Source organism: Schistocerca americana, chromosome 3 (genome assembly GCF_021461395.2).
Source record: "Schistocerca americana isolate TAMUIC-IGC-003095 chromosome 3, iqSchAmer2.1, whole genome shotgun sequence".
Lineage (NCBI taxonomy): Eukaryota > Metazoa > Arthropoda > Insecta > Orthoptera > Acrididae > Schistocerca > Schistocerca americana.
Window position 1 is genome coordinate 812,989,832 of NC_060121.1, and position 12,873 is coordinate 813,002,704.

General features: G+C 45.2%; 1 protein-coding gene across 1 annotated transcript in view; it reads left to right on the plus strand.

Moving 5' to 3' along the window:
• Positions 1-12,873, plus strand: part of LOC124607180 (sialin-like) — a 138,343-nt gene that overhangs the window by 18,947 nt on the left and 106,523 nt on the right. Inside the window, exon 2 of the mRNA XM_047139397.1 lies at positions 677-894. Within this exon, the coding sequence (XP_046995353.1) occupies positions 677-894 (218 nt within the window). The remainder of the gene's footprint in view (positions 1-676; positions 895-12,873) is intronic.

A 12,873-nucleotide genomic window follows, 5' to 3' on the forward strand; every position in this document is an offset into this window, starting at 1 on the left:
AGAATCATCGAGGTTAGACCCTGGATCAATATAAACACACCACACGATCAGAAGAACCTCGTTTGTTACACAAGGTTGATGGTCTTATCCAGATCCGCTGTCATCTAGGCGAATGGTTGCTAGAAACATGCACCACGCTACAGATACAGGTCAGTCGGGCAGTTGTATGCTATGAGGAACATTCGCATGGACTTCCTTGGGGCCTGTGGTAGTGATCGAAGGCACCTTGGCAGCTGGGGACTACGCAAACATGACTGCCGATCACTTGCATCCCTTCGTGCTTGACGTCTTCCCCGACGACGATGGCAATTTCCAGCAGTGTAACTGAACGTGTCACAAGACCGGAATCGTGCTACTGTGGTTTTAGGAGTATGATAGCTCACGATGTCTTGGCCACCAAATTCGCCTACTGTGAACACGGTGGCATATATATCGGGGACGTCAGCTTCGTGCCGCAAACCACTGGCCTGTCAGTTAAAGGAATTGCGTGACCCGGCTGCTACATACTTCGGAAATCTACCAAGGGCTTGTCGAATCAATGCCGCGCAAAATCGATGCTGTATTGCGTTCCACAGGTGAAATAATACGCTGTTAAGCAGGTGGTCATAGAGTTGTAGTTAATCGATGAATATTTCTAGTCCGCTATGTCCATATATGTATGTATATCTGTGTGCAGGCCTGTGGAAGAGCCGCTATACGCTGGCGCTTCTGTGCATGCTGGGACTTGCTGTAAAATACGCGATACGCGTCAACATCTCCGTGGCCATTGTGGACATGGTCAACCAGACGGCCCTCCTAGAAAGCGGCGGCAGCGGCAACGACAGCGACTACGTGGCTGACGACCCACTCGCGTGTCCTGGAGAGCTGGCTGCGGAGGGCGCTGACTCACGCAAGGTGAGCCCCACAAGCCGTCAGAGTCAAGAATCGCCGTTGTCGTCAGCAGAGCCGATGAGATTTTAACATTTTAGTTTCAGATATGTATCTATCCTTTCGTTTGTAGTCCAGTGTGTACATAAATAAGTTTTACCAGTTTAGAATTTAGTTACGCTAGATAATAAGAACTGAAAAGCTTTCTACTTAATTTCCTCATTAGGAGAAGTTAATGTGACTGCCTTTAGTGGCGCAGAAAGTGCGCAGTCTGCATTCGGTTTCTTTCCTCGAGCCATCAAGGATTTCCATTGGGAGATTGTGGTGACCACCGAGTCGAAGCATCTCGTCCAGCCCACCTACTCGGAAACTCTGCACCCAGAAATTGTATGTTTAGGGGCCATTGAGGTTATTTCAGATTGTAGATGGTCCGGTAGTGTGACTAAAACTTTTGTAACATGAATAAAATCTTCTGGTTTTCAAGCCGAGTCAATTTGAATAAAAATCTCGAGCTTTCGTTGTCTGTCTCCGCCATCGTCGTGAATAAAACCACTAACTGCCGGTGCTAGCACGGTTTCCCGCTTACACACGGTGGTCCATTGATCGTGGCCGGGCCAAATATTTCACGAAATAAGCGTCAAAGGAAAAAACTACAAAGAACGAAACTTGTCTACCTTGAAGGGGGAAACCAGACGGAGCTATGGTTGGCCCGCTAGATGGCGCTGCCATAGGTCAAACGGATATCAACTGCGTTTTTTAAAATAGTAACCCCCATTTTTATTACATATTCGTGAGTACGTAAAGAAATACGAATGTTTTAGTTGGACCACTTTTTTCTTTTTGTGATAGATGGCGCTGTAATAGTCACAAACGTATGGCTCACAATTTTAACAGGTTGGTAACAGGTAGGATTTTTAAATTAAAATACAGAAAGTAGGTACGTTTGAACATTTTATTTCAGTTGTTACAATGTGATACATGTACCTTTGTGAACTTATCATTTCTGAGAACGCATGCTGTTACGGCATGATTACCTGTAAGTACCACATTAATGCAATAAATGCTCAAAATGATGTCCGTCAACCTCAATGCATTTGGCAATACGTGTAACGACATTCCTCTCAACAGCGAGTAGTTCGCCTTCCGTAATGTTCGCACATGCATTGATGATGCGCTGACGCATGTTGTTAGGCGTTGTCGGTGGATCACGATAGCAAATATCCTTCAACTTTCCCCACAGAAAGAAATCCGGGGACGTCAGATCCGGTGAACGTGCGGGCCATGGTATGGTGCTTCGACGACCAATCCACCTGTCATGAAATATGCTATTCAATACCGCTTCAACCGCACGCGAGCTATGTGCCGGTCTTCCATCATGTTGGAAGTACATCGCCATTCTGTCATGCAGTGAAACATCTTGTAGTAACATCGGTAGAACATTACGTAGGAAATCAGCATACATTGCACCATTTAGATTGCTATCGATAAAATGGGGGCCAATTATCCTTCCTCCCATAATGCCGCACGATACATTAACCCGCCAAGGTCGCTGATGTTCCACTTGTCGCAGTCATCGTGGATTTTTCAGTTGCCCAATAGTGCATATTACGCCGGTTTACGTTACCGCTGTTGGTGAATGACGCTTGGTCGCTAAATAGAACGCGTGCAAAAACTCTGTCATCGACCCGTAATTTCTCTTCTGCCCAGTGGCAGAACTGTACACGACGTTCAAAGTTGTCGCCATGCAATTCCTGGTCGCAATTTATCTGCTACTGATGTTTGGATTAGCCGCGACAGCATCTAAAAGACCTACTTGCGTACCATCATTTGTTGCAGGTCGTGGTTGACGTTTCACATGTGGCTGAACACTTCCTGTTTCCTTAAGTAACGTAACTATCCGGCGAACGGTCCGGACGCTTGGATGATGTCGTCCAGGATACCGAGCGCACTCCCGTTGGGCATTTTGATCACAATAGCCATACATCAACACGATATCGACATTTTCCGCAATTGGTAAACGGTCCATTTTAACACGGGTAATGTATCAGGAAGCAAATATCGTCCGCACTGGCGGAATGTTATGTGATACCACGTACTTATATGTTTTTGACTATTACAGCCCCATCTATCACAAAGCGAAAAATGGGGTCCAAATACAACATTCATATTTTTTTTACGTACTACACGAATATGTAATAAAAATGGGTGTTCCTGTTCAAAAAAACGCAGTTGATATACGTGTGACCTATGGCAGCGCCATCTAGCGGGCCAACCATAGCGCCATCTGGCTTCCCCCTTCAAGCTAGACAAGTTTCGTTCTTTGTATTTTTTTCGTTGGACACTTGTTTCGTGAGATATTTGACACGGTCACGATCAATAGACCACTCTGTGTAGCCAGGATTGCAGCCCTTGGCACTAGTCAGAGAGGACCGGAACGACGCGTGCGCTAAAGGTGATTTGGGCAGCTCATAGCAGTTCCGACCCGTCGCGGGACCGGACCAAAGAGATATACGGGTCCAGCAACATATTTATGACGTTACAGAAGTCAGCTTGTTCGCTACACTTCGTGAACGGGCGGCTTCGTGCAGACCCCACGACAAGTCAATATTTCATTGAAAAGGTATCCATTAAAGGTCTTAATTTCGTTGTGTGTTTTCGAGAACGTGTATGAATTTAAACTTTTTTTTTTTTTTTGTCATCAGTCTACTGACTGATTTGAAGCGGTCCGCCACAAATTCCTTTCCTGTGCTAACCTCTTCATCTCGGAGTAGTACTTGCAACCTACTTCCTCAATTATTTATTATTTGCTTGACGTATTCCAATCTCTGTCTTCCTCTACAGTTTTTGCCCTCTACAGCTCCCTCTAGTACCATGGAAGTCATTCCCTCATGTCTTAGCAGATGTCCTATAATCCTGTCCCTTCTCCTTATCAGTGTTTTCCACATATTCCTTTCCTCTCCGGTTCTGCGTAGAACCTCCTCATTCCTTACCTTATCAGTCTACCAAATTTTCAACATTCGTCTATAGCACCACATCTCAAATGCTTCGATTCTCTTCTGTTCCGGTTTTCCCACAGTCCATGTGTCACTACCATACAATGCTGCACTCCAGACGTACATCCTCAGAAATTTCTTCCCCAAATTAAGGCTGGTATTTGATATTAGTAGACTTCTCTTGGCCAGAAATGCCTTTTTTGCCATAGAGAGCTTGCTTTTGATGTCCTCCTTGCTCCGTCCGTCATTAGTTATTTTACTGCCTAGGTAGCAGAATTCCTTAACTTCATTGACTTCGTGACCATCAATCCTGATGTTAAGTTTCTCGCTGTTCTCATTTCTACTACTTCTCATTACCTTCGTCTTTCTCCGATTTACTCTCAAACCATGCTGTGTACTCATTAGACTGTTCATTCCGTTCAGCAGATCATTTAATTCTTCTTCACTTTCACTCAGGACAGCAATGTCATCAGCGAATCGTATCATTGATATCCTTTCACCTTGTATTTTAATTCCACTCCTGAACCTTTCTTTTATTTCCATCATTGCTTCCTCGATGTACAGATTGAAGAGTAGGGGCGAAAGGCTACAGCCTTGTCTTACACCCTTCTTAATACGAGCACTTCGTTCTTGATCGTCCACTCTTATTATTCCCTCTTGGTTGTTGTACATACTGTATATGACCCGTCTCTCCCTATAGCTTACCCCTACTTTTTTCAGAATCTCGAACAGCTTGCACCATTTTATATTGTCGAACGCTTTTTCTAGGTCAACAAATCCTATGAAAGTGTCTTGATTTTTCTTTAGCCTTGCTTCCATTATTAGCCGTAACGTCAGAATTGCCTCTGTCGTCCCTTTACTTTTCCTAAAGCCAAACTGATCGTCACCTAGCGCATTCTCAATTTTCTTTTCCATTCTTCTGTATATTATTCTTGTAAGCACCTTCGATACAGTCAAGAATTATTATTAAACTCGTGTGAAATACTTACTCGCCTCCCGCCGGAGATGGTTGCTGGCACTCGTAAGACCTGCACTGTCACGTACGCGTCACAGCCTGTCTTTATCATGGGGCTCGTCGTGGGACCGAGTAACGTCATTTGGCGCGAGGGACTGGCGCCACGTTTCAAACTGTCGAGGCTCCCGCCCCCCTACAAGTGTCAAGCATCCGTCGCTGTTTCCTTTCGACATCTAAAGCCCGCCTCCATGCCCCGCTAAGTGTGTACACCTGGCCTCTGTTAAAATTGTTACCGTTTATTCTAATCTCAGCTGCCTCTTGTACAACGGAATCACAATATGCTGACGCATGAATAGATGCTGCGAAGCCGGCCTCTGTGACCGAGCGGTTCTAGGCGCTTCAGTCCGGAACCGCGCTGCTGCTACGGTCGCCTCGGGCATGGGTGTGTGTGGTGTCCTTAGGTTTCTTAGGATTTAGTAGTTCTAAGCCTAGGGAACTGATGACCTCAGATGTTAAGTGCTTGGAGCAATTTGAATCATTTTTTTAGATTCTGCGGCCTTCGCAGGGGACTCCATACGCACCAGGCACACTAAGAGTTATGTCGTCTTTAACAAGACGCAGCGCATCTCGTATCTCGGGGGCGAGCCAGAACACTGCTCTCAGTCCATTTGTCTGCAGCAAACGTCCTAACTTTATGCTCGTTGCCCCAGAGTACGGCAGGAAAGCAGCTGCTTTGGCCTCTTCTGCCGATTGAAAAGGTATCTTTCTTCGGTAGCACCAGCGCGGGATTAGCCGAGCGGTCATGGACTGTGCGGCTGGTCCTGGCGGAGGGTCGAGTCCTCCCTCGGGCATGGGTGTGTGTGTTTGTCCTTAGGATAATTTAGGTTAAGTAGTATGTAAGCTTAGGGACTGATGACCTTAGCAGTTAAGTCCCATAAGATTTTGACACACTTTTTTTTTCGGTAGCACCTGAAATCTTGCTATTACCATTCTCTCTGAACACGTGCCTCAAGTGCTGCAGTTCAGACTGTAGGTGATCTTCGTCAGAAATAATTTTCTTTCTGTGTACTAACGTGTTCAGGACCGCTTTCTTGTGGGTGGTGAAAACTATTGCCGTTCAATTCTGTCCGCTGCAGCAGTTCTCTAATGTCTTGTATAACTACAGCAAAGCGGGAAACTATCTTCTTATCCCGGCAGCGTTGCAAAAATGCTAAAGGGTTCAGCAAATGTGATTTCCGTAGTTTTTTCAGCAGTCTGACGCTACGCATTACATCCTCACCGTAGGGGACACATATGTGGCTATATAAGCAGAGAGCCGTGCCAACCCTGGCAGTCAGTGGTTGACAACTATGGCGATCGAAAGTTCGAGATTTTTATTCGAACTGACGCGGCCTGAAAACCGAGAAGATTTTATTTAGACATTCCACCACGGAAGACTCCGAGGACACATATTTTGACTTTTTGAAGCCGACACATCACGCCATAGCGAGTCAGCGAAATGGAAGAAAAGGTATGAGCTTGATCATAATGCAAGAAATCTATTCGATTATCATCCAATTTTGTCATCAACCGCGTTGCCATTCTATTGGGGTTTGGTTGGATGAAGCCACGGCAGCAGAACAGTGTGCGAGTTTGTCTAAGACAATGTCTAAGTAATATAAAAAGTTTGACAGCTTGACTCACGGGTGCACTGAAGTGGAGAATGATAGGACCCGTAGAACAATTGTTGCTCTCTCCAGCAAGGAACTGGACGACGGCTCTGTGGCAGCGTTAGAATAAAGGCCTTAATTTTTCACCAGCCCCGCGGCATCTGCCAATTCTGGATATTATAAATAGATTAGAGCAGCACATTTGACAAATCCCGCACGACGAAGTTGAGAACGTCAGACTAACCACCGGCTGGCCATGTATTGACGAAACCTAAGCCACCGAAATCTAATATTAGCGAGGAGGAATAACGTGGCATAAGCATATCGCATGGGGATGAGGGCTCGGTTGTCTTACCAGCCGACAAAGGAAATGCCACCGTGGTTCTGAACACTGAGGACTACCACCTGAAGGTGCTGAATTTATTAGATGACGCATACTAAAAACTTAGTCGCGATCTGATACGAGACATCGTCAGCAAGACAGGGAAGTTATTAAAGGAATAGGTGAAGAAATTAATGCCTTGTGTTGCCAGAACTCCCAGGCTTTGTGGATTGCCGAATATAAATGAGGAAAATGACGTTCTTAGGACCATTGTTAGTGCAAACAGTTTGCCCGCCTACAGACTGGCAAAACATCTTGCAGTATTATTAGCGCCAAACTGGGACTTTGTGAACAACACGTTGTAAACTCGCAGACATTTAATGAAACACTCAAGAAAATTAAAATAGGCCGAAATAATGTAATAATTAGTCTGGACGTTGTGTCACTTTTTAGGAGGGTGCCGGTGCGACATGCTGGATGTTCTGGCCCAACGGTTTCCACCTGGTATCGTCAAGTTGTTCCATCATATTCTAACAACAGCGTAGTTCTTGTACCATGACGAATATTATGAAATGACAGATGGTGCAGCGATGGAATCACCACTGTCTCCAGCAGTCGAGAATTTATTCATGTAACACTTTGAGGAGCAGGCGTTGAACTCTGCGGCGCTCGTCCGCCTTGCTTCCTAAGGTATGTTGATCACACCGCCCTGACATGGCCTCATAGTGAAAATGCACCGCAACAACTCGTCGATCACATGAATGGCGTCTATCCAAACAGTAAATTTACCATGAGATCGAGAAGGATGGCAACCTACCCTTCCAGGACGCTTTAGTTGAGCAGAAGGTGGAACGCCAGATTGGTCATTCAGTGTATAGGAAACCGATGCACAATGATCGGTACTTGAACAGGGATAGTTTTCACCACCATGTACACAAGAAAGCGGTGCTGAACACGTTGGTAAACAGAACAAAATGATTTCTGACGACGATCACCTACAGTCTGAATTGCAGCACTTGAAACATGCCTTCAGAAAGAATGGTTATAGCAAGAGAGACATTGCAAATGATTTCAGGTGCTACCGAAGAAGTGCGACGGATTTTTTTTTTTTACGTGCGTGCGTGCGATGCACCAATTGCGACGGATTATACGTTGCTGCTGCTGCAATGCAATTTCTTTTATAATTTTTGTTCACCTAGCTCTTTACAGCGGTAGATCTTCGCACGTAAACTCCTGACTGCAGCTACTTACGAGATCACAGAAAAGCAGTGTTGAGGAAACTGTAACCTCATAGCTACACGCCGGAGGCCGCATTAAGTAAAATTTGATGAAAATTGTCTATGTACTTTAAAGAAATGATTCGGAAAGGGGATGTCACTCGTACTTTAAACATGAAGTTCAAATTTAAACCTTCAATAGATCTTTATTGCCGTTATGCAAGATCATCAGCCCACATTTACGAAAATTACTAAAGTTTCAGCTCACAGTTATCACCATACCTAAAACAGCCAGAACTTTTACCTTCCCAAATTCCGAAACCAATTACTTGTAACACAGTCAATGATCGACCAATTACTTCTGCACACGATATTCAGTTGTTGTCTTTAGTTAAAGATTTTTTGCTCGCCATAAGAACACACTCAGTACCGCCACGCTATATAATTCAAAGTTCACTCGCGATTTTCGTCGGAACGAATTATCACAACACTCTAAAGTTTTCATAAACAGTTTCTGGTCACAACCAGATACCATTAACACTGGACCATAACGTGGAAGTCATCCCAAGACTTCATCTTACACATAATGCGAAAAGTCACATCCAGCACAACCGCCTCCGTTCTAGCTCGCGACTCCCTTCTCACTCTCCCACACTCAAAACTATATCTCCTCGCTAGGCGGTCAACCGTCTCTCTTCTCATTGGCTGTCAGCACTTACGACCAATGAGAACTCACTTCTAGGGCGCGGCTCGCGCCAAAATCTAGCAAGCACCAACCACTTCTCTAGGCTCATTGATGTCATCAAATTAAGTAACAGAAAACTCTCTTATTAAATAAACAAAACAAAATGAACCATAAGCTTTACTCTACATCTGGAAATTTATTATTTAGTCGTGTTCTGGCTGTCTTATACATAAGCATACATACTTGGACATCCGACATTCACTAGTAGGGGAACACCTAGTGGATTCTTTCCCACGTTACAGAGTTGGAACACTTGACAGTTCCTGTAGAGAATTACATGAATGATTTTTAATAATGCCGAACGTCTCACATACTCTCATGCATGGATTCTCATTCACATACACCCTAACACACAATACACATGTTTACTTAGAATTCTTGAAATTATTATTATAGAAAAGTCACAGAGGTTTTCTGAAACTAAAAACTTTCCAAATTTATATGTGAACACTGAAAGTGTTATCAGATCATCGTACATAGTCACTGAAGGTGAACTATTACATCACTGTATTTATTTAAATTCTTGACTGTCGGAAAATTACGTTTTTTTTTTTTTTTTTTAATTTTACAAACTTCCAAAATACAACTATTTTTGAACCCAGACTTTGACATATTGTTTGTTTCCACAACAGAAGGATGTACATCAAATATGACGTTCCTCAGGTTATTTCTTTTTTAATTATTAATATTTTTAGTTTCGTATAATCTAAGTGGCCTGCCAGCGCTACGCCACTGCTTTCACACACACAGCTGCAACAGATGGTCGTGACGTCAGTCTGCAGGACACAACTCGTCCGTTACTGACAGTATAATACTCTACCGGCTTACATCGCAGCCCACATACATTCTGAAGTAAAGCTTTTAATAGACAAATGGGCGATCGCGCACTAGTTGCGACGCCACAGAAGGACGCCTTGTGAGTTGGCAGAAGAGGTCAAGCTGGCTCCTGTCATACTGTGGGGAAACAAGCAGCGAGTTAGGACGTTTGCTGCAGAGACATGTCTGAGACCAGTGGGAAGACACACAGCAGCGTCTGTAACGGTTACTTGGTGAGTGTATTACGACTACAGGAAAAAAAGTCACTCACAATGCAAAGGGACTCTCACGAGCAATTTAAAAAATGGCTCAAATGGCTCTGAGCACTATGACTTAACTTCTGAGGTCATCAGTCCCCTAGAACTTAGAACTACTTAAACCTACCTAGCCTAAGGACATCACACACATCCATGTCCGAGGCAGGATTCGAACCTGCGACCGTAGCGGTCGCGCGGTTGCAGACTGTAGCGCCTTGAACCGCTCGGCCACTCCGGCTGGCGAGCAATTTAATTAATTAGTGTATCTGTTCGATATCAATGACGTGCTACTAGGCGGGTGGAAGCGAGGACGAGAGTACCACAGGTATGAGTCATGAGATAGAGCGGTAATCAGACTGTTTTCTTTGCGGTGAGATCTTTTAATGGAATTTCAATCTCCCACGTACACAGGGTGAGATGAATATCGTAATAAAATCAGCTGTATTATCGAATTTATAAAGTGATATTTAGTATAAACCAGATATTTACAACTTCTCTGGACTGTTACCTTGTGAAACTTTGTTTGACATATTAGTTTACTTTAAGAGAGAGTTTGAAAGTGAGGAATCATCCTGTGACAGAGGCAGAACATCCTCTTAGCACTCCGTCATGAACCAAACATGAGTTTAATATTCTAGTCCTGTGATGAGAAAATATTTAGAGGAAATATTGCTTATGCCTTTGTGCTGTACAGGATTTTCACAACAAGTAACGATAGTTTAGCGACGTGAAAACGCGTGTATGGTCTGATTTCTTCGAAAATAACTCGTATGAAAGGGAATAAATCTAAATTTCACATGAGAAATTCGAAGTATATTGACAAAAGAACATTCCCGTTTCGGATTTTTTAAACTGGGGACTTTATGTCAGAGGTGGAGCCACAGTCAGCGGCAGTGACAGTGGGAAGTAGAGGCTTAAGAAGGATGTGAGAGCCATGGCTTCCCGGATGGGCAGCTTTTTAGGTACACAATAAACTCGGTAGATGGCGCTGGACTAGACTGGACGTGACTGATCAATTTTAGTTTCATCTTGAGACACAATGTCCAGGTAAGTTAATGAGCACTACATTCGTAAAACGTATCATACGATACATTTCCCATGTTTCTGTTGGCTAGTGTGTGATTTGTGCTTTTTTTGTGTCGCTACCCTCTGCCGTCGCCGCCGCCGCCGCCGCCACCGCCGCTGCCGCCAGAGACCGCTCCCTTAGCCGCCGCCTTTCGTTGCCTAGCGCTGCTTGGATGCGCTGCCTGTCGCCTAGCCTGTCGCCGCCTGCTGCCCACCGCTGCTACCTGCCGCTGCTGCGTCGTCGCCGCCATCAGCTGCCCTACGCTGCTGCCGGAAGTCGTCGCCCTCCTGGAGATGCCTGATGCCACCTTTACCTTTATTTCATCCATGTCCTCGTCCCAGTTTCCATCGCCGTCCTCGTGTCTGTGTTTGTCGTCTTCGTCTGCCTTTCCTGCACTGCCGTTCGTCACACCTTCGTCCCCTTCATACCCAGGCGACATTCGTCGCCAATAGTCTCTCCCTCCTCTCCCATCGTCCCGACGCCGCGCCATGGATACTCCCACAACCGCCATTATTTACACCTCCCATTCCCCAGTCTCCACCATTACACTCTGGAGCTTTTCTACAGGCCCCCCCCCCGACCGATGTCCAGCCCTCTCTCCTTACAGTCTCCTACAGTTCTTCCACCTCCTCTCCTGTGCATCCTCAACTCTCCCAGACCACCTCCCCACGTGCCAGTTGCGCTGCCAACTGTCTCCTGAGCTGTGTGTGGCTCATGTTCCTGCCATAATGTATTTTACACCTTGTTTTTAACGTACTACCACCTCACTATGTTAATTTAAATTACAGGTGTCACTGAGTTTTTGCTTTGCCTGACCGTGAGCGGCACTAGCAGCACATATCAATAAATCCCCTCTCGTAGTATCTTTGCTCGACTGCTATTATTTCCCGGTCATTGTCTGTCGTAAGCCAGTTCAGGTCGCGAGGTCGGGCTGTCAGTCAGTTGGAACACATCTGGAGCGTATTCCGGACCTGCCAGTCAGGGAGTTGCAATGCGGCAATAGTGCAGTCATGTTGGAGCAGTGAGCTCTGCGTCGACATGGCTCCCTCGACCGTTGCCGCCACGCATCACTTAAGCCAGGCCACAGTCTTGGTGGATCGTCGGTTGGTCGTCCTACTGGACGACGTGTTTTGGCTAGCTAATCGTCCATGAGTCGGCTGTTTGTGTGTGCATCGATTCCCGCTTTGTCTCTGTGAGTGCTTAGCTAATGTTGGGTATCGTTCAGGTCTTCGTGCAAGTGTTTGTCAGGTTGTGTGTGTGTGGTTGGCGTTATTTCCACTGACCTCTATTTTAGATATTGTCGGCATTCTGAGGGTAGTCGGTCGCTTGGTGCGGTGGAATTAACTATATTGGTTACTACAATTCAAGCGCACCAGCGGAATTTTCTGCCTTGTGGCCATTAATGTACTGGTTACCTGCCCTGGCCACTGACATAAATTCAGGCAGTGTTCCTTTTTGGTGAAGTTAACTATATTGCCTTATTTCAAATTCAAGTGTACCAGCGGAATTTTCTGCCTTGTGGCCGTTAGTGTTCCGGTTACCTGCCCTGGCCACTAACGTAATTTCAGGCAGCGTCCTTTCCTCAACAGTTGTCACTGTCCAACATGGCGTGTGGTTTTGACAGCTTAATACATATTTCATTGTGGATAATCACATCCGTAACAGTTTTGTCTTTGAGGTTTTATGTACTGATTGGTGGCTAGCAAGTCGTTTGGTTGGTCAAACCGTGACTGTCTCGTGGTTGGGTTACTGACAGATCAAGTGTAGTTGGGTTCACCACCTGTCTCACCTCAGAGAACATTAATGTTTCGAGGGCAGGCCCACATCCCCTGGAGGTGTCTGAGTGCTGTTGGCTATACCGTCCTTTTCATGGGTGTTTAATGGTCTGTTGGTAATCTATTATTGCCAATGCTTTAAAAGTAAAAAATTTTTATTGTGTTTTCTGTAAATCAATTTATGTAAATCAATTGTGGGCCCTGAGCCGCT